Below are 21945 nucleotides of genomic sequence, written 5' to 3'. Positions count from 1 at the left end.
TTGATTGGATCAATCATAGCTCTTTGTAAGATGGGGCCCTGGTGATACAGCCTTAGCTGATGAAGTACATGTACCTAAGTATGTTATCAGGCCTTGAAGGCACATCACCTTCTATCATTCCTATCTCTTCCAGCCCAATCTAAAAATACACTCAGTGTCATGCAACATATATCTTTTTTTTCATGGGCTACTTTTCACAATCTACTGCACAAATCTCATCATCGGATAAGCTGAATGGGGATTTACCAGGGCTCTTTTTAACAATCTGAATGTGAGTTCGAACAGAATCCAATAAATTTACCACCAAAGTGTAAGATCTCATGATTTTAAAAAGATAAGTTTACGTTAATTTACCAGATTTAAAATGCTTTCTCATGAAATAATCGTTTGGTGGCACTGCTGTCTTTTTACTGGGCGTTGTGGCATGCGCCTGTAATCCAAGCTACATGTATGTGGGGAAATTACAAATTGATGCGGAGGTTCGAGCCCTGGTCATGTCTTTCAGATGGTGACGTTAAAGGTCGGTCCCAGACGTAAATGATCATATCTGAGTGATACATGTACACGTCTGACAAAGCTCAAATACACACACATGTCTTTTACCTTTGAAATTTAGATCTATTAATGTATAATGGTATATACTTTTACAGCGGTTCCCAATGTTGAATGTAAAGCACATAATTACCTCTTTGAGTTTAGGTGATAGGGCAAACTATAACTTTATTTCATAGTGGGCTGGTTTCTCTCGCCATCTTTCCTCAGCTTCACTTCTGAAAGACAGCTACATGTACACGTACATCCGGCTTGCTTCAGAAGCGCCTATTGCCTGTCACCTTTGCCAAAAGTGATTATTTGTTTAATATTGTTTTTGCTACAGATCACAGTGTGTGTCAAATTTTTAATAGCACTGTTACTCATCAATTAGGTTATTATTCTTGATTCTTACAAACCAAATAGTTTTTTACATTGCTATGTATGTTTTTTGAAAAACTGTTGCACCCAAAGACATACATGTAATGCCAGTTCACATTTTTGTAGAACATCATTTTATGATTATGTGTAGATTTGATACCAAAATTAAAAATTATGCTTTGAATTGTCATCTCAGGTGATATATTTTTATAGAGAAAGCATATTTTATTTTATGTGTTTCACCAATTTGAATGGGATTGTCATATTCATATTTTTTTTCAGATTATGATTTGGTAATTTTAATTCAAAGGGTGTATAGATAAAGGAAATTCTTTCTATTTTATTAAAAGCTTTAAATGTACCTAAACGTGCTTGAGATGTTAATGATAAAAAGAAATCCCAACTTGAAGTAAAATATTCCTGTCCTCTTAACTAGTATAAAGTAGGTTTTAATTTTATTTTCATATAGATCAATTACTTTGAGTGTTAGTGATGCATATCATATATGATGGGGTTTTTTTTCCCACAACTTACTCCATTGTTCAGTGTGTGACAAATATATATTTGTTGAAACTTTAGTGTTCGTGGGCTGTTAAACCTTATCTCAAAAGAAAAAATAGATATTGATAAATAATGAGGGAAGCTCAGAAATAGATTATGAGAAAAGGGGGAAGCGTCTATCACCTCGAGAGATGTCTGTACATGTATACAGATATTGTTATCAGACGATGAAAGTTGTTGTCCTCATTGCCATAAATCTATAAAAAAAAAGTTTTTTTTTTATTTGTCAAAATTTTTTAATATTATTTTTTTAAAGGTACAGGATTTGAAAAGCCAACCGGTGGTATGCAAACAAGTTATGTGATATTTCTTTTTTTTGTTTTTACCAAGAAAAATATATTAGTACATGTTTATTTATATTGTATCAAATACTGTGCCATTCCAGGACCCTGTGTCACAAATTCTGGCATCAATCACCAGTTAGATGTTCTTGTTTCAAGCTATGTTATTTCATTTGATTGGCTGATACGATAAATGTGTCAGTGAAAGTCTTTTGAAATGTGACCCAACTTTGCCTTGAAGTTTCTTTTTGTAATGGGGTTAATATGTTAATTATGATCAAAGTTTTGATTTCATTGTTGTTTGCTGTTTGTGTTCTTAAAGTTACTTATTTGTATAAGTACAATCATGTGATATTGTATTGCTCAAAAAAAGGCTAAGTAGTTATGTTCTTGTAAAAAATACACTATTCTTATTTCAACTATTTATTATTAAGCAAATGACAAACTTGATGTTAATGTATTGTTTTTTCTTAACTTCTTGAGAACTGATTGTCTCTATTCCACCTTGACTGCTGATGTAAATATTATTAGTATTTTACAGTGTGTAAATGTCATCTGTATAAATGTATCTAAAATTCTATTGTACATTAAACTTGACATCCTATAATTACTTTTTGTCTTGCCTTGCTTGTTTATGGATACTGGATCAATTGTTTGATTAAGAATTCAGTTCATTTGTTTTCCGTTAAAAACTGTAACAAAATAAATCCAAAATTTACCAGCAATCGGAAGCAGCCTCCCCCCCTCCCCTCCCGAAAGCTAATACTATGATGACAGGACCCTCATTTAAGAAAGATAAACAGACTAATTCTCATTTAATGAAAGTAAATCTAAGATATTAATCTGTAAATTTACTGCAGAACAATAAGAACACTGCAAAATGTGAATGAAGAAAAATGGAGAGATCATAAGAGGGAGAAAAAAGGGAGAGTGAGGAGAGAGGGTTTTACAATGAATTAACAAGTGCTCCCCCTTTTTTTCTTATTTAATATTTGCACCCCCTGTATCAGAATCATGAACTCAGCACTGCTGCACTATATAGGCTTATTGTTAACAGCCACATCCCAAAGTAGGTTTAAAATCTCCCTCATATTCAAATAGTAGAATTTGCAACCAGAAAAATGAATTATATTTTCTTATATGCGTATGATATAGGCATGTTTAATAGAATTGAATTATGCATTATTAATTTAAGCTGGAAGAGTTTTAAGCAAGCAAATGAAAATGGTAGTGGCTCTTTCGTTTATGTTTTTGTTTTCTTCTTTTTTAAAGAAAGATGCGATATGCCATGTTCAAACGATAATTTTTTTCCTTTGTGGTTTTGTCAAGAAATGTTACCGTATAAGATGAAGCGCCAAGGAATGTCGCTGACCCTGTGTTTATCTGATTGTAAGTATTTTTTTATTTTAAGATTTGCATATTTAATCATTATGTATGTTTAGGCAGAATTTTAAAGTTGCAGATTTTTGTTTGTCTCACATTTCTTAGCCGACTAAAGCAAGGCAACAGCAGCTCATGAGCTGTAGCGGCCAATTCTGGGTCTTCGATGCCGCGCCGTAAACGTGAGCTCCGCCAGCGCATCGGCGGATTCTTCGCGCTGCGATGCGATAATTGAGCTGGGGCCCGTGCCGGGGCCAGTTTGTTAATACCGGCGTCGCCCATAATGGTTACTGAACCGAACGGCAAGAACTGAAGAAGAGTGAAATAAATCAGAATAGGGTGTCTGGACGATTGAACGATAGCCTCAGCGATAGCTGCGGGAGCTCTTTGCCCATACCTAATACACGCACGGCAATGCGCGTCGCGTACTGAAGCGAAAATGGCACACACTTTTTGAATACAAGGTCCCCTTTGAAAGCTCAGAAAATTGTGATCTGATTATTTTTTTAAAACAAAACTGATATGGTTCGAAAGGGAATTAAATTTCCTATAATATGCTTCTAAGGACAAGTTTTCTCTTATATCATGAAGTGAAGATAATACGGAATTGCTGCTTACCCTTTCGACAGCACAGCGATCGAGGGTGCTACAAACTTGTCCAGCTGGACTTAAGCATTTCCGGGATCGCTGATTTCGATGGTGCACTCAGTTTTGAGCTGATTACACGAGATCACAATGCAAAATCAATTTGAAAATACCCTTGTGCAGACAAGCGAAATCTAGAGGCGTGGCGTACGCGTCTATTTTCTTGACAACGAAGCCATACGTAGAGCGCGTAAATCCCAAATTAATTTGCATCATATGCAAATTCGCGGCAAGCCGGCCACGTGAGCACAAGCGCGCGAGTTTGAAAACACATGAGTGAATGTGGAGTCCGCATGACTACGACTTGGTGTGTGAATGTTTGTGTGTAGAGGTGGAACATGTACGTTGGCTATGATGAGAAATACCACGCGGTTGTGTTGTTGTTGTGTGTGCATTCATTGACGATGTGTGTAAACGTTGAGATTTTATGTTCATATAATTTGTGCATGTTTTGTGTAGAGGATTTCCCTACCCGACTGCTCTATATTTTTGTCAATTTCACTCTTTTTATCGAGTGTGTTGTTCTTCAAGCATCCACTGATTTGTACATCGAGTGTGATGTAATCGCGATTCGCGAGGTCTTTGCTACTCGGATCATCAATATTTCGTGATATATCATCCCTTTCTTTGATATTCTGTGGCTGTGCTTCTCTGGTTTTCTCCTCCCGCGTTCTTCGTCTACGCACCCGAGTACCAGCCCGTTACTCAGCCTCAAAGCCCTCATACTTCCGCAAGTCCACATATCCGGCCGTTCGTGCAACTGCAAGTCAATAATAGGTTTGGTCTCAAATTTTGTATAGATTAAGTTTAATCTTGCAAAAAAATTGACTTGCCAGTATATTGCTCCATCATACCATGTCGGATTCACGTTCATTCGCAACCTCATGTTACAACAACAGGCCCCATAAAGATGATCTAGGCCTATGTCTCCGCTATCAAGATATAAAGCATTTTTTTGATTATTATGATGATGCCGAACAGCAAAGACCTCGCGATGAGTCACGGCAGCACTGTTTGCTGGCGTATGTAAATATGTTCCCAAACAATACATACCATCACGTCCATCTGGGTAATTTGAAAAGAAAGGCCGAAAAAAAATGTAATCAGGGGAGGGGTAAGGAAAAAACTACGGAGTTTAAAACATTGTCAGAAATAGGGTCATTTTGTAATCGTTTGGGAATTTATGAGGAAGATGTACAGGCCGTGTTGTGTGGGGAATATAATAGGGAAAAGATTGGATGGGAGAACCTCACAAACGGTGCTCTCATAGAATTATTTTCATGGGGAAGAAAGAGAGATATGACGACTGGACAATTCAAGGTTCTATTAGAAGGTTTTTTTGATGTAGATACGACGCTAATCTCAAATCAGAATTTGTACAAAAAGATAAGAAGTTTGTGTGATAATGTAAGAAACAAGAAAAGAGTAAACAAGAATGAAGGTATAATGGATGATGTGTTTGTGTTCGCTAGAAAAGAAATGAAAAAGAAACAGAAAAAAAATATCAGAATAGAATTCAGAAAGAGTACCAATTCAAGGGTGTGCCGTCAGTGTAGACGGAACTGTGTTAGACCTCGTCAGAGAAGTGGATTTAAAGTAGATGCATCATATATGAAGAAAGTTGTTTTAAGGTTGAAGAAAAAAATTGAAAAACTTGAAGAAAAAATAGATGCATGCAGCGTAAGGTTTGTAAAGGCATGTGCTAAAAATAGGAATATAAAGAAGCGGAATGATAGGATGTTGAATGCGATGAAAGTTAGAAAAGAAACCATCATAAGATTGAACATAGAATTGTGCAAAAAAAGGAAAGTAATCACTAGCCTTGAGAATAGAATATTCATGCTTAAAAAAATTGTGAGAAGAGACAGTGACTTAGTAAGACGAAGGCAACAGAGCCGAAGTTATTTGAAAGCGAAGAACAAGATTAATTACATGCTTAGAAAAGAAAACAATCGAATGAAAAAGAAAATGGAAAAAATGACTGAGAAGATCAACAAATTAGAAGAAAGATTGAAGGCAGATTCGCACGTTGTTGAGTTAAAGGAAGGAGGGAGATACAGTGATGAAGTTCGTTCAGTAGTACAAGAATTAGTTTGTTCAATGGGTGTTAGTACAAGGAAAGGTGGTGAGGTTGTGAAAACTGTACTAGAAGGGCTCTGTAATGTAAATATTAAGTCTGTACCAAAGAAGGATTTTGGATCTGCTATGTATATGGAAGCCAGAGCGCTCAGTTTAATACAAGCGGCAAATAAAATCTTAGATGAGAAGGAGGTTGATATGACAGTTGGAGGAGATGGTACGACCAAGTATGGTCATCACTATGGGGCGTATGATATTCATTTAAGTAGTGGGGAGTGTTTGGTATTAGGCGTCAGAGCAGGGGTTGGAGGTACAGCGGAGGAAATGTTAGAAACAATGAAGACGGTAATAGAAGATGTATGTTTGGTTACTAATGATGGAAGTAAGATAAATGATGTAATTAAAAGAATAAAAAACACAATCAGTGATAGGCACATAGTACAGAAGAAATTCAATGAACTACTACAAAATTATAGGAGAGAGATACTGCCAGCAGTTGTTAGAGAGTGGGCACAATTATCAGACCTGGAAAGGGAATCACTTTCAAAAATGAATAATTACTTTTGCGGATTACATTTTATAGTCGGATTGGCAGATCAGGCGGGGCAAACGTTGAAAGTGTGGGAAGATATGATATTTAATGGGGAACAGGTAGGGGCACAGAAGGTTGGAGTGGCGCCAAAAGGTGGAGAAGGTGGTGTAGTTCGATTAGTAAGAACGGTGTGTAAATCGATTCAAGACAGAGGATGTGAAAAATCAGGGAAGCCCGTACATTTCCGAGCATTTCTGAAGGAAAGGGGCAAAACGTTAATTCCGTTAGCTCCCTTTAAGGGTAATAGATTTAATATTTTATTTCATAATGGAGGAGGTGTTTATTATTTAAGACATGATTTAAAGGATTTTTTTGCAGATCATAGGGAAGACAACTTATTAATTAAAGCAGTAGACTCGGATATAAATGTTCCCCAGTTTTTAACTGGTTGTAGGGCTTTAGGCCTCGTAAATAAGTTTGTAACAGCCCCATTGTGGCGAGTGTTGGAGGGTAAGGAGAAAATAACGACAATGGACAAAAGATACAAGATCATGTTGTCAAAATTTGAAGAATGGGCAGTCGACTCATCGCCATTACTGGACGGCACAGCCGTGTTATTCCACGATATACCAGTTCAAAGAGATGAAGTATATGAATCACTTCTCACAGGAGACGATGCAGTTACAAAACAAGTTCTCGAACTTATCTTCAGTAGTTATGTCATGATTACGAGTAGGCTTCTAGGGGAGCACATTTCTTCTCATTATAGTGATGTTAATGAAAACGAAGTTAGTGGGGTACCTAAGACAAATGTGTCCGTTGAAAGAGATTTCGGAATGATGGATAGAATAATGAGAGAGAAGCCAAGGGCGAGTATTTATGCAGTGGAAAGCATTATAATGTACACTAAGAACAATACAAACCAATGGGTCAGAGAATTGGAAGAAGAGAAAAGGGCGGAGTACATGAGTATAGCTAGAAAGCATGTTGTCAAGCAAAGAAAGGAATATTGTCAGAGGGCGAAGCAAATTTGGGAAGAAAGGGAGAAAAAGGTAAGAGAAAGGAGAGATAGCAAGGTCCAAAAAGAAGAAAAGGAAACGGTAAGAAAGGAAAATATATATGAGGAAGTCAGAAATGTATGTGGTGGTATATGGATGTCAGAAGATGAAATAGATCAAGGACTCGCTAGGAAGAACAATGACATTAAATTGGAAATGCTGAAAGTACAATTGAAAGCTAGACGATATGTGTTCGGAGAGAAAAACACAGAAGGTATCTTCAATTTCACAGAAAGGGGTAGAGTGAAGACGTGGGAGGAGTTAAAGGAACAGCTGATTTCAGTCGTGAGAAGGAGCAGAGAAAGAACTCAAGAAATTGACAAGGATGACAACGAAGTAGAGGAAATCCTGCTCGCACCAGAGGAGAGGGTGTACCAGTTCAAAGAAGAAATGAAAAGGAAGAGATCTGAGATAGAAAACAAGTCAAGGAAAAGAGTAAAAAGAGGCCGACACGTAGAGTACAATGATTTAGTTGGTAAAATTGTTCAACATTTAACAGAAGATGATGAAGGAGAAAATTGGTACTCCGCATTCGTCCTCAGTAAAAACAATGAGTCGATGAATTTTGTCTATTTGTCCAATACACAAACTGTATACTCGTATCCCAAAAATGATGTAGTTGAAGACTTGAACAGTGGGGATATGTATGTTAAAGATATATCAGCAAGAGAATTAGTAGGGTATAAGATAAGACACAAATGGGAAGTAGACAACGCAAAGGTATGGTTTACCGGTTATGTAGTTGAGGCAGAAGATGGCTATGGTGTAGATAAAACTTGCAAGGTGGAATACGAGAGTTTAAATGATGAAAGCGATGACGAAGAAAATACATGGGAGGGAGCATTGCTGGAAGATTATTGGAAAGGAGATGTGCGAATTTTTGAGAAAGTTTAGTTGGGCCTATAAATCGAATTATATAAGGTATAATTGCCAGAATGAGCTTATTTTAATAAATGCAAGAAAACAACAAGTGATATATATATATATACACACACACATATATGAATATAGCTTTATGGCTGCATAAATCGAGTTACAATGTATACTTGATTGCAATAGATGGAATTTAAAAAAGCAACATAACTATATAGTTATTATAACATATTCCTATAGTATTGAATATCGAGTTGCAATGAGTGCTCGATTACATTTATTTTTCCGGAAGGAGAAAATAGTAACTGAAGCATTTTGTTCTGCTATTATGCATTCATGAACATGGTCGTTCACGGGTCTGTGGTCTCGCCTGATATTGCATATTTACAACATGATATTTTGACCAATAGATGACCTTTGACGTAATGATCATCATGAACACACGTGTGAACGCTTTATTTGTAAATATGAATTTAGTGTAAACACAATTCATGCAGCCAAATGAGAGCTATACTTATAGTTGAACAGACGCTCGAAAATAAAGAGCATGAAGAGTGGACTTACCTTTTGAGTTCAGCAAGTTGTTATCTTGTAGTGGAAGGTCATCGCGGTATAAAAAGTAAACCGAAGACTGTCAACACTGGAGCTCTTTTTATTTATTATACAACACAGCAGTAATCAAGCAAGCTCTTGGCAAATATAATTATACACTTTGAACATTCTCAATTGGGAGTATAGGCCCTTACGCAGTAATTACGAAGTAATCAATTGCGTGAATTATGCACATATTGAACTGAACTTTTACTCTTATAGAAGGACGAGTTTATTCTATAAATATATTGACTTTTGTAAATGAATCAATACCTGTGTAAATATATATTATGTATATATGTTAACAAAATAAGGTAGAGCAGTCGGGTAGGGATACTGTTTTTCATATAACCTATTATTGCCTCGGCTGTATGGCCATTATAACACGATAATTATATACTCCGTGATAAGGAGTCTATATGAATGTATATAGAGTCATAACGGTATGAAAGGTAAACTATACACTCTGTAAGCCCCTTGTGGTGATCGATCTGTGATGCCGCCAATTTCATGGGGAACTCAATGTTATGAAAATGAATAATTGGGGATACAGAAAACACAATACAATGAGAGATATTAAGCAAGTGGCTTGAAAGGCCTATCTATAATAACCACGTCGTGTCCCAAATTATGCTTAATATTTAGCTGAACTTCCAAATAATACAGCAATTTTCATGCAAAGAATAATGCATACATGGTAGTTCATGTGTTCAATGTTTCCCTAATTGAAAGTTGACAAAATATTGAGGCAGTTACTCTCAGTAGTATATTATCTACAGATTCTTCAGAAAAACCTTGTGGACATAATTATTACAATTGTGAACGGTTTATAATATCTCACTTGGTAATATTTCGTCATTTTGTGAGTTAACATCATGAAATGAAACAGCATATATATGTCAACTCGATTTTAGAATAAAGATGACTTGAACAGTTGACAAGAAAACAGAAATACAAGCTCTATATACGTGTGTTATTTTGAGTTCTCGCTGATTCTCATTTCTTAGGTCCGACGATCGAAACCCCTGATCGTTTCCTAATAAATCTGAAATAAAGCAAAGTAGAATAAAGTTATATTTTCATCTTGAATTTTGCATCTAAAAATGATGGTAAATATAATGCATCATGATGAAGTGTGTTTTGATGGAGATGATTTGCCTGCATGGAATGAAGTGTGGATGTGGATGTTTATGGTTGTGATGAATATACTAACAAAGAAAAAAGTCAAGAAAATCAATGCTACATTTCTTTCCAGAATGCATGGTTTTAATGACTATTTTCTTTTTTCCCCCTAAGTGATGAAATGGATTCACGATGATGACTGGCCTTTGTGATAAATGAACTCAAGGTGATGATGTACGATTGGGTGTGTATGGTTATGATTGCATGATGGTTTTAATAATAGGCAATTCCATAAAATGATCAAGCTCTTTGTACATTCGACCCCCATTTTTCTAAAGTTATACATCACTTAATAAAATGGCCAAGTCATGGTCAGTTGACAGCGTTAAAGAACCCAAAATTTATAGAGATAGAAAATTTCATGAAGATCCCAAATGTAGAGGGTTGAACGTACATTTTATGAAATTGCCCTATAAAAAAATGACATAGTGCGTGACGCGTGTTCGATGGTGGTTGACAATGATGATAAATAACGTAAGACTTCTATGTATGTGGGGTGAGGGGGGGGGATCAAATCAGCAATCATGATCGTTATGAAGTCGGAAGGAAACTCTATCTGTGAAAAATAATACTAATTGAAGAGATGAAAAATATGAAACAGAAGTCGAAATTATTAGAATTCGACAATGAATATCAAGGTTACAGCATGCATAAGATTTCAGTGAAACAATTCTTTACTGTCTTCATCAATATTCAATCATGAGCAAAGTGTTCGTGTCACATGAAATATCCCAATTTATTTCGTATATTATGAAATTATGTTCAATTTGTCCAGCAATGACAAAAACAGACAACAAATTTAATACATTTGATACTCTTTGCTGCAAGGCCGCAGGAGACAAACCATACTCACATCTTATATGTAATATCATAAGAAAAAGGCGAGTGGGGATGTGACATAATCGGCCGAATGAATATTGATGACGACGTGCAAATGATTTTCACAAAATATCAATAATCTTAAAACTTCAATAACTCAGTTACTTTTTATTAGATTTTCATAAGATTTCCAGCCTTTGCTTGGTGAATCTTATCCTATTTATTCAAAAATCATTTTCAGCCCTGTGTCCCCCTTTCGAACATTTTATTATGTCAAGTATAGACCTTAGATTGAGATGAGGAAATTGATCTGGCGTGTGGTAACCATTGGCGGCGGAAGTAACCAAATTTAGGGGGTCCACCTGAAATTTTGTGATGAAAACAGGTAAAAAAATTGACAAGCAAAAAAAAAGGGTTATCAAAAATTTTAGGAGGGACCAGAAACATTTTAAGGGGGGTCACCCTGACTTTAGGGGGGAACTCAAGAAATAAAATTGACATGCAGAAAAAAAAATGGATCAACTAAAACAGATTATCAACTAAAATTTAGGGGAAACCATCCACCTCAAATTAAGGGGAGAACCTGTCCCCGCCGCCACCCCCACCCCCCCCCCCCCCCCGCTTCGCCGCCTATGGTGGATAAGACATTACTATGACGTATTGCAATGTCATTCTGGTACGTCATATTAATGACTCATCACTCCATAGAGATGTATACTAATGTCTCTATAGATGCATCACTCCATGCTGCACGTGGGTTGCCGTCGCACACACAATCACTGAAGCAGGGAATCCCTGGTGGTACACAAAAACAATGGCAATTGCATAATATATAGCGGTACGGCACGTAAATCACATACATTCGCACACCATTATTGTGTGCACATAATACATGTACTAAATGCAAGTCCGAGGATTTATGCATTGCCATTTGCATTATACGAGTACTAGTAATCTCTATTGTGACGTATCTGTGACCTTTCAACTAGAGCAGTGACCTAGACGTGTCCGTCTACGAACGCACTATTCATGAGCAGTTGTAAAGTTGCGTATTTGAAAGGCAAACTTGACAACCAAAGCGGTAATGAATGTATTGCGCGCCCTTTCAACTCCGCCCCTTCAATGCGGCGTATAGCAGCTCTGTGTGTGTTTTCGGTCAAGCAAAATGTGCCACTATCGGTGTGATATCGCTTGCGTTTTGATCTGAAAATATGCCAAACTTTAGAAGCAAATATCTCTGGATTTAAATGCTTGTGAGTTATGAAACTTGATTTACATGTTATTTAAGATATTCTCTTCACTTTCTGCTACGAGACAGTGATTAAATTCACAAAATAGGTGATTTCTGAAAAACGTCCAGACACCCTAATCAGAAGTCCAATCACCTGTTTTTCATTTTTTTTTGGGGGGGTGGAGGTGAAGCCCCTCTGCCACCCATATCCCGTAACTGTCTTAATTCCTCTCTTCCATTTCTTTATAAAAATTATTTTCTTCTCAGTCTTTACTCTTATTTTTATTTTATTCATTGCCTTAACTTAGTCTTGTGACATCAACACCATTCTTCCCCGGGAATGACAATAATAAAAATACTAAATATTAGGTTTGAATAAATCCTTTCCATCTTCTCCAGCTCTGCCTTGAATTTGACACAAACATGACAAACAGGAGCACAACAAAATGAATAAAAATCACATTGAGGCCACCTGAACTCAAGTCTCAAATATTAAACACAAACGTTTTTAAAATTATACAAAAAATTGTAATGCCAATATTGTTCCTTCTCAATCTCGTGAGTTTGTGTCCATAAAAATCTCATCAAAATTTCAGCAAAATTTAGGAATTCCCTGTAAAAGACAAAATTGTATTGCTCGGATACATGTATATTTGCCCAGTCATGTCTGCATGCACAGTGAGCATCCATTTTTTTTGTTACACACGATTCAAGGATTTTGAAGAGGTACAGTGTATATCATTATATGGGATTAATCAAAGTGCCAACAAAATTTTTAGTCCCCCCACAAAAAATTAAAATGTTTGTAAAATGTCATCCCAATGGAAGCCATTTTAATCAGTTCAAGGTCCCGTCTGACTCATTTTTTTTACACAAACACAAACTCATTGAACCATTGGAAGACCATCTCAATTATTGGTTTTGAATAATTCTAAAATAAGAAATGGTAACACGAATGGGTTATAAAAATGAATAAACCTTTCATATGTACTTTGTGCTCATTCTTTGTTACAGTTTTTGGCATTTAATGGTATATTTCATGAAAGATGCCTGGTAAACTGCGGGTGCGGATCGTGGCAGCGAGAGAGCTGCCTGTAATGGACAGAGCAAGTGACCTTGCTGATGCTTTTGCAGAGGTAAGTGGGTGGCCAGATCTAGCCAGGTTTAACACACTACCATTTCATGGGCCATATTATATAATATGAATTACATAATAGTCAGACTCTTAAGATTACTGTGTCTAATCTGGTGCCTGTCTTACAAATTAGTTGATATGATTGATCCAATCAATCTCAACTGTATGGCAATCCATTGATGTCATGTTTTTTATTCACAAAAATTTTGCACAATAAACAAAGAGAAGCACACTGATATTTGAAGAAGTCAATGAATGGATTAATTTGCAGCATATTTAGAAAATATTTCGAGCAAATATGGTTTATAGGTGATGATGCAGCTGGCTTTCCGTAGTTATGATTGATCAGATCAATCGCAATTCTTTGTAATGTAGGGTTGAAGAAAAATATAAGTTTGGAGTTGAAAATAAATGAAGTTCTAAATCATCAAACTGAAGGGGAATAAGTAAAACTGAGACACAAAGAGAACTTAAACCGAAGGAGTCTGGTTGTACACTGCTATATTTGCTGGGCTTCCTTGCCTCAGTAAAACTCATACAAAATTAGCAAATATTTAAATTACACAAAATCAACCAATGAAAATAAAGAGAATGGAGAAGCCAACTGAAAGTGGAAAAGTCCAATTCATAAAAATAGCCAATAAGAGATAGAGGATGGAGATGAATAAGATGTTGGGATGATTACATAACAAGAATGTTGAACAAAAGAATCAGATGTGGGAATGTAATGAATGAACACATCTGAATAGGAAAGGAATGACATGAGAAGCAGGTTGAAAGTCAAATGTTACTAAACGGATGACAACAGAAGCATGGAGAATTTAAACAAAGCTGAACTAAATACCAAAGCTTGAACTATAAATAACTAAACTGTTAAAGGAAATCAATTGTCAAAATAACAGTCCTACAGTAAGATAACAGTGGTAGATCCGCGCTTGGTTTAAGTTTTCCATTCAAGTATTAACAGTAATCAACGGAGCTTTGTCATGAAAAGGTTTGAACAGTGGTTTTCAACAGCTAATTTACTCTCAGCCAATCAGATGCAAGGATTTGCAATAAAAGTGATAACCACTGACGATTTCTTTAATGAAGTCCTCTTCATGAAGTTCAAGATTCTGTTCTCTTTTTTTGAGATCAAAGGAGTTTTGAAAATGTGATTTTTGTTTTTTAAATTGCATTATATTTTTCTAATGATTTTGTGTCATTAAAACAAAACTAATACAGGGGGGGGGTTGTTGCAATTGCTTTTTAGCAGTGTTTTGTATCTTAACATTCACACACTGTGCCTCGAGCACCTTGCACAGTGGATATGTTTGCTATTTAAATGGACAACAAATTATGCCAAAATTCAGCATTGGGTCTAGAATGTTATTGCAATTATGTACATAGAGCTGAATTAAGGCAGTTTCATGCTATTTTGTTTTAAAGGATCATACAATGTAATTCAGTAGAAAAAAAAATATTTCTGATGAGAAGGACTTCAAGTAGGAGACAGTGGTTGAGTTTTTGAATATCTATAGATGAGAAGCAAAATTGTGTAATGTAGTTTAAGTCTTTTAGAAAAACAGTTTTAGGGATAGGTCCTTGGTTTTTCTTCACATTGCCCAGTGCTGTAGTTTGTGAATGAGCAATATTTCATGTGCTGTTAGTTTTTGAAATGCAGATTCATCCTCATTCTGGTCTCTTTTTTTTCTCACATTTACAGGTGCGCTTTGGTCAAAGCACATACAAAACAGAAGTCTACCCAAAATCGCTGAACCCCCAGTGGAATTCTGAATGGTTCAAATTTGAGGTTTGTGTGAAGCTGTATTATAATTTGATAAACTCTTACAGTTTGATACACAAATAACCCCAAGATATTCTTAATTTGTGGTTGATGTATTTTCTTTGGGATATAAATGGAGTTGTTTTTATGTTTATTTTTTTTTTACAATGGGAGTGAATACATGTACCTATATCAGTTTGAAAAATTATCAATTTTGTAGAATTGTAATCTAAACTGATCAGGCTTGATTTGATCTTAATAAAAATGATGGACTATCTGACCTGGCACCCAAGGGTGTGTATGTGTGTGTGTGGGGGGGGGGTCACCAAGACTTACGTTTGAATTCAAGTAACAAATTATATAACAAAATAATTATATATTTCATCAGCATGCAACTGCCTTTTTTACGTTTGACCATCATGATGATGTGTCCTTTGATGATTGACATTTTTACCTCTTCCGATTTGATTTCAATAACATTTTTTTTTAATTTCTTCATTTTTTACCCCGTGTCACAGGTTGATGATGAAGAGCTCCAGGATGAACCATTGCAAATTCGGTAATTTCCTTTTAAAATTTGGTGTATAAAATTAAGTGAAAGTATATGAACCTTGGAAGAAATTTTGCTCATACTGGAAGCTAAACTGGGATGGGATGGGATTGCAGCAAAGAATTATTCCATTAGAAGGTCTTTATAATCAAGTTAGATTTTCACTTTGTCAGCGTAGATCTAGCTCTGGTACCAGTGGCGTACCTAGGATTTTACACGGGGGCAAAACCGTCGCCAAAAAATTTGACAACCAAAAAAAAAAGGTCTTCAAGCTCGTCAGTGGGCCAAACAAGGTCTTCCAGCTCATCAGGGGGGGGGGGCAAAAAATGACTTTCAAGCTCGTCAGGGGGGGGGCAGGGATACGTCCTTTGCATGGGTTGTGGCTCGTCAGGGGGGTACGCTAGTGTCTGGTACATTATTACATATGAACCTAACTAAAAATGCTCACACAGAGGAGGCTCAACAACACAGATTTGCCTATATGTGGGATAGTGTATTGTTATCGCTTGGAAAAAATAAACCTAACTGGACATTTGGATGGAATGCCATTTTGTTCATTTGTCAGCATTTACAGAGTCATTTGGCACACATTTCTCATTTATGCATACACACTTTGGTGGTAATTTGGTATGTTCAAACTCTTTCAGCTTCTTGCACAACTAATCTTTACATAAACCTGGTTTTTCCATTGTGTATTATCAGGTTGATTGATGTATTTTTCTTTAATTTTCCATTTTCCTTTTTCCCCCCTGAGAGGGGGTGGGTGGACGGCGGGCAAAATTTGATGTTTATTTCCATTTATGCTTTGCAACATTTCATATTTGACTATGTAAGCAACCTAAGTTTCAGCTCATTGCATAGATTTATTTCTCTGATTTAATAACCATCATTTCATATTTGACTATCTAAGCAACCTTTCAGCTCATTGCATAGATTTATTTCTCAGATTTAATAACCATCATTATTTCCAGAGTGAAAGAGAAATAGCATCAATAATTCTAATATCTGGTGCGATATGCAACCGATGTCGCACATGTAAGAAAATTACTTTTTAAGCATGGAATTCTAATAGGTTCACTCCAGTTTTTATGTCACTCTTATATTCATGTATGTTCCTTTTACAGGGTGATGGATCATGACACTTACAGTGCACACGATGCTATAGGAAAGGTCAGAAAAGCATATTTTAAAATAAGATTTAGATTACAGCTGCATGATATTCCAATGATGTGAAGATATTGTGACTCTGAAAACCTTATGATGATATGATATTGGGTTTTTGAAATGGCAAAATGTCTTCTCTCATATGCATGTTGATGCTGTTCAGTAATTAAAGCTACAGACCATCAAAAGACAAAAAGGAAAATCCTCAAGCCCAAGTAATGTATATAAGATATGGAAATTATCACAGGTCAAATCATTTTATGTAGGGTAGAGGTTATAAAAGCATCACCTTGCATAGATTCAACGCAAGTTACACATACATCTCTTAAAGTACATGTAGATACAAACCTATAGCGCCATCTTGAGTCCTCAACTACTCAGACCTGGCCAGTTTCCTAACCCATAATGCTAGTGTCGTCTAGTAATACAGACCCTCTTGAATGATAACATGCTAATTAACTACTCAATACATTTATACCACAATGATTATGTTACCAAGTAGCAAAACAATTACTTTTCCTCTCAGAACATTTCAGTTTCTCTATACAAATACAATTATAGGTCAGTTTATTCTCTGTATTGTAAGTAGATATCTGAAAATGTGTATTTATAACACACAGTCGACCTCACACAATTCACTCCTCCTTCATAAGACTTGACTTTTTTGTTTCATCCTGGGCCCATTATACAAAGTATGGTTATCAATCGTTTAGTTGATTTGGATGATTGATTACACATCATATGACACCTAGATAGATCCTTGTCATTTTGATTGGTTGGTCGAGGTCGATCATTTAGCCCGTTTTACAACGACGTCATCAACCATGCAATTTTAGATTCATTCATCGTGCACTATTGGATCCATACAATTTGGTCCATTGCATGCGTGCACCCAGACTACAGACACCACTCTTGTATGCAGAGCGCATTTTGTATGTGCGTGATAATCAACAGATCGAGCTTGCTCTGCATGAGCATATTTTGCATCGAAATTCACAAATATGTGAAAAAGAATCTATTTTTAGGTGTCATATAAACCAAATAATAAATGTTCTTATCATTCGTGCAATGGACAGAGTACTTCATTCGGTGAAAGATGAAATGAATGATCAATTTGACTCGGCTAGGCCTCGTTGAATGGATCATTTCATCTTTCACCTAATGATGTATTCTGTCCATTGCACTCATAAAGATTCATTATTTGTATACTATAATCAGCACAAATAGTTGCATACATCAGTATTGTCACCAATTGCTATGGTTTGCATTATGGCACAAAATCATGACAATTGCTCTTGATTTATGTTCATGAAATTATTGCTCACTGCCATTAAATGAATCTGGCAATAATTAGAGAGAGAGAGCAGGACTACCAACTGACATCATTTACATCTTCCTTCCGCAGGTATACATCGACCTAAATCCCTTACTTTGGAAGGACAGCGTCTCTGATATCGCGGGCTGGCTGCCCATCTATGATACCATGCATGGTATAAGAGGAGAGATCTACATCATAGTCAAGGTGGATCTAATAGAGGATGTCAACAGGTTCAGACAGTCATCAGTCGGTGTCCATTTCTTTAATTGTGAGTTCGCATTGTAGCATCCGTAAGACTAATTCGGTCTTTTAAAAATTGTGTGAGACTTGAAGGAAACAAGTCATGAAACGTCGTGGGGAGGTCTTTTTGTGATACAGATTTATCACAAAAATCCCGAGGGGATAACAGTTTCGCAAAGTTAATGAAGAATTGATCAACCACACTGAAAATCACTATCACAGATAATCAAACAAAAGTAAAAAAAAAATTAGTTTGGTCAATTCAAGCACATGTGAGAATGCGCATCATTATACCAGGGTAGTCAGTTTGAGATTGTTAGCACAAAAGTTATAGAATTTATGTTTAAAACCAACTATATGTAGATTCCTATTAACTTTGATGAATTAAGAAATGATTCATGTGATGGGTTTATATTTGTTTTATTCTTTTCAACAGCAAGTACAATACCATCAGGTTACATTGTGACTGCAATCCATGGCTTTGTGGAGGAACTCGTAGTCAATGATGATCCAGAACATCAGGTACACACTAGACTTTATTCCCACTATCCCCCCTCCTTTTTGTATGGTAGGGGGTCCTTAAGCTACGCACCACTCATCGCGCATGCAACTTTGATGGCAAAATGACCACTGTGTGGAACTGTGACTGCAGAGTGATGAATGATTCCTGTTCAATTTTTCTACAAAGGCTGCAATGAATCACTGAATGCAGAGAAAACCAGCAACTGTTTGGGATTTTAGAGTTATATTCACTTTGATTTTATATTTGCCTATAAATATGAACATACATTATTTTAGAAATTGAGGCACAGAAAGTACTATTTCTTTGCATGATAAGTCAAGTGCGTAGCTTTAGGACCCCTTCTACATCGGACGGGAAGTCAAGAGTTGTTCAAAAAATTTGGCGGGATTTTTGTATTAGCGAGTTTTGTGATATTTTCTTCTTGGTTAAGGTTCTGTAGAATGTTTACCACAAATTAGTGAAATATAATTTGTTCAAATATTAATATTGGCAAAGTTTTTATAGTTTATAAACAAAGTGCATAGCTTTAGGTCCCCCCCCCCCCCATCATACATCTATAGCCACGTTGAGATATGATATAAAGTACATGACCAGCCACTTCAAGAACAACAATGAACCACTGGGGATGTTTCCTGTAAAGCTGCTTAAACCACGATTTGTTCTTCAAAGAGTAAAATTGTGACAAGTAGCTCATCGGAAGGAGTACTTCTTTTTCTTCCTCCTGTTAAAAATTTCACAAGAGGGGCTTTTTACGCTTGTTACATGTACATGTATCTCCTTATATTTTTTTTCTTAAGCTCTCATTTAAATTCTTCTACAGTCAATCAAGTACTTGTGTGGGAAATCAATTTTGAAGAGTTATATAACATTTTAAAGCTTCGGATATCCTTCAAGATGAGTTCAAATCTGAAAATATATTTGGGTGACGTACATGTATCGTTTTGAAAATACCCCTCTTCATGTGATAGGTATGATTTGATCCATATTAGGCGAATCAAGGTGTTGGAAATATATGAATGATGTAAAATTAGTAAATGTTTAATACTTGAATATGAAAAATGCAACTTTTCCATGGATGGATATGGTTTGATTCATTTTGAGCCAGTCATGATGTTGGAAATAAACAGGAATGATATGAAATAAGTAAAATGTTTAATACTTGAAAATAATATCTTTTCCAGTGGATAGATATGATTCGATCACCAAGAGCCTCCAATGAAGCTAGGCAGAGGCTCTTCTCAAAGCTTTCTGGTGAGCTTCAAAGAAAGATTGGACTCAAAGTCTTGGAATCAGAGGGAAATGCCGTTCTTGGGTAAGATCTTCTGGCGTACTGTGAAAAAAGCGTGCATCAGCATTGGACATTTGTTAATATGCACAGTGAATAAGCTTAATATGTACAGGAAATCTGCATAAACCATGATGGGTTTCAGCCTATGTTTTAATGCTCCTTGCATTTCTAAGACATACATGTACATGTATTAGCCTTGGTTATAGTGAAGCTCCCAAAGTAATGCATGTGGCACTCATGCAAATTTGGAATCCACTGGATTCTTTTCAAATTCATTTATTTCACATCCCTTCAAAAAACAAAAAAAAACAAGACACAATGCATTGAGATAAAAATCAATAAAATGATTCCAAAATTAGGTAAGTAAAACAACAATTACAATTATAACAAACAATCGACAAAACAACAAAATACATAAGCCATTGGCCTCTATATATCATGGCTACTCCGTCCCTGATTATGTTAATTTCTGATAGTAGACAAAATCTTCCAATCAACTTTTTGGGGTACTCTTTTTAATGATGTGAATCATTTTTGTTTTGTCGATTTTCCTTAGTTTGTTTTTTGTTTTTGTTTCTAAGGGGAGGTTGGTATGACAAGGTATTTCAGAGATAATGTCATTTAAATGATTACGATAAATAGTTAAATTATTTTTCTATTTGGTTGGTACGACAAGGTGTTTCAGAGATAATGTCATTTAAATGATTACGATAAATAGTTAAATTATTTTTCTATTTGGTTGGTACGACAAGGTATTTCAGAGATAATTTCATTTAAATGATTACGATAAATAGTTAAATTATTTTTCTATTTGGTTGGTACGACAAGGTATTTCAGAGATGTCATTTAAATGATTATGATAAACATTTGAATTATTTGTCTATTTTCCTTTGCAAAATGATTTGTACATGCAAGTGATTAATTCAGAGCTGCCAAGTAGTACAGATTTTCAGTATTTAGTACTGAAAAATAAGAAGAATACTGATGGTTTCATGCAAAATACTGATTTCTAAAGTTTCTGTTTTATGTGTTGTCTAATATGGTATTTCATTGAAAATACTGATGTCATCATCAAAATACTGATTTTCAGCTTTAAAAATACTGAAATATTCTTTTTCAGGTTGGCAGCTCTGTTAATTACTTACCTAGATGAGAAATGATATCAAAGTATTGTTTGTTTGGGTTTTTTTTTAACAGATATTGGCAGTGCTTTGACCTAGAAGGAGAGTCAGGGGTAGTTGTCAGAGGAATAGGTACCATGGCAACCATACAAACAGCCAAACTACCCCCACCACCACCGACAAGCCCACCCAAAGATGGCCCAAGAGAGTGAGTTTTGTTGCATGTTCAGGGGCCCGTTGCAGAAAGAGTTGCAATCAATCGCAACGCTAAAAATCAACAGTGCGCATTTCGGACTTGCGATTTATTTTTTGGTTTGCATTTAAACGCAATTCTTGCAAATTTCCTGTAGAAAATTAAGACACTGATGGTTTTCCATAGAGTTACAATTGATTGGATCAATTGTTAGTCTTTGTAAGATGGGGCCCAGATTTGCTATGCAAGCTAAAATTGATATATCAATTGTAAAATTGCAACAGAATATTTGCAATTGGTTGCAAATATTTTCTTGCCACACCCCCTGCGGGGGGGGGGGAATAACTTTTTACTACTCTCATCTTTCAATTTTTCTATGGATGTATTTCCATAAGAGCATCTGTAATAATTAGAGTCCATCAAAATCATTTAGAAAATACCAACAACAAAAGTTACCTCAACAGTTGATAATAGCATTGTCCAATCAGGTGGAATCATTACAGT

The 21945-nt window shown here is 35.8% G+C and overlaps 1 protein-coding gene across 2 annotated transcripts in view; it reads left to right on the top strand.

The window, feature by feature from the left end:
• The first annotated feature begins 3067 nt into the window (after positions 1-3067).
• LOC121430925 (C2 domain-containing protein 5-like) overlaps positions 3068-21945 on the top strand; it is a 57647-nt gene continuing 38769 nt past the window's right edge. For both annotated transcript variants that reach the window (XM_041628357.1, XM_041628356.1), the window contains exons 1-9: positions 3068-3143; positions 13159-13280; positions 14985-15071; positions 15563-15603; positions 16719-16764; positions 18164-18344; positions 18753-18838; positions 20021-20151; positions 21325-21456. In XM_041628357.1, the coding sequence (XP_041484291.1) occupies positions 13191-13280; positions 14985-15071; positions 15563-15603; positions 16719-16764; positions 18164-18344; positions 18753-18838; positions 20021-20151; positions 21325-21456 (794 nt within the window). In that variant the 5' untranslated portion in view covers positions 3068-3143; positions 13159-13190. The remainder of the gene's footprint in view (positions 3144-13158; positions 13281-14984; positions 15072-15562; positions 15604-16718; positions 16765-18163; positions 18345-18752; positions 18839-20020; positions 20152-21324; positions 21457-21945) is intronic.

Source organism: Lytechinus variegatus, chromosome 17 (genome assembly GCF_018143015.1).
Source record: "Lytechinus variegatus isolate NC3 chromosome 17, Lvar_3.0, whole genome shotgun sequence".
NCBI lineage: Eukaryota > Metazoa > Echinodermata > Echinoidea > Temnopleuroida > Toxopneustidae > Lytechinus > Lytechinus variegatus.
This window is presented reverse-complemented; position numbering and strand designations above follow the sequence as displayed.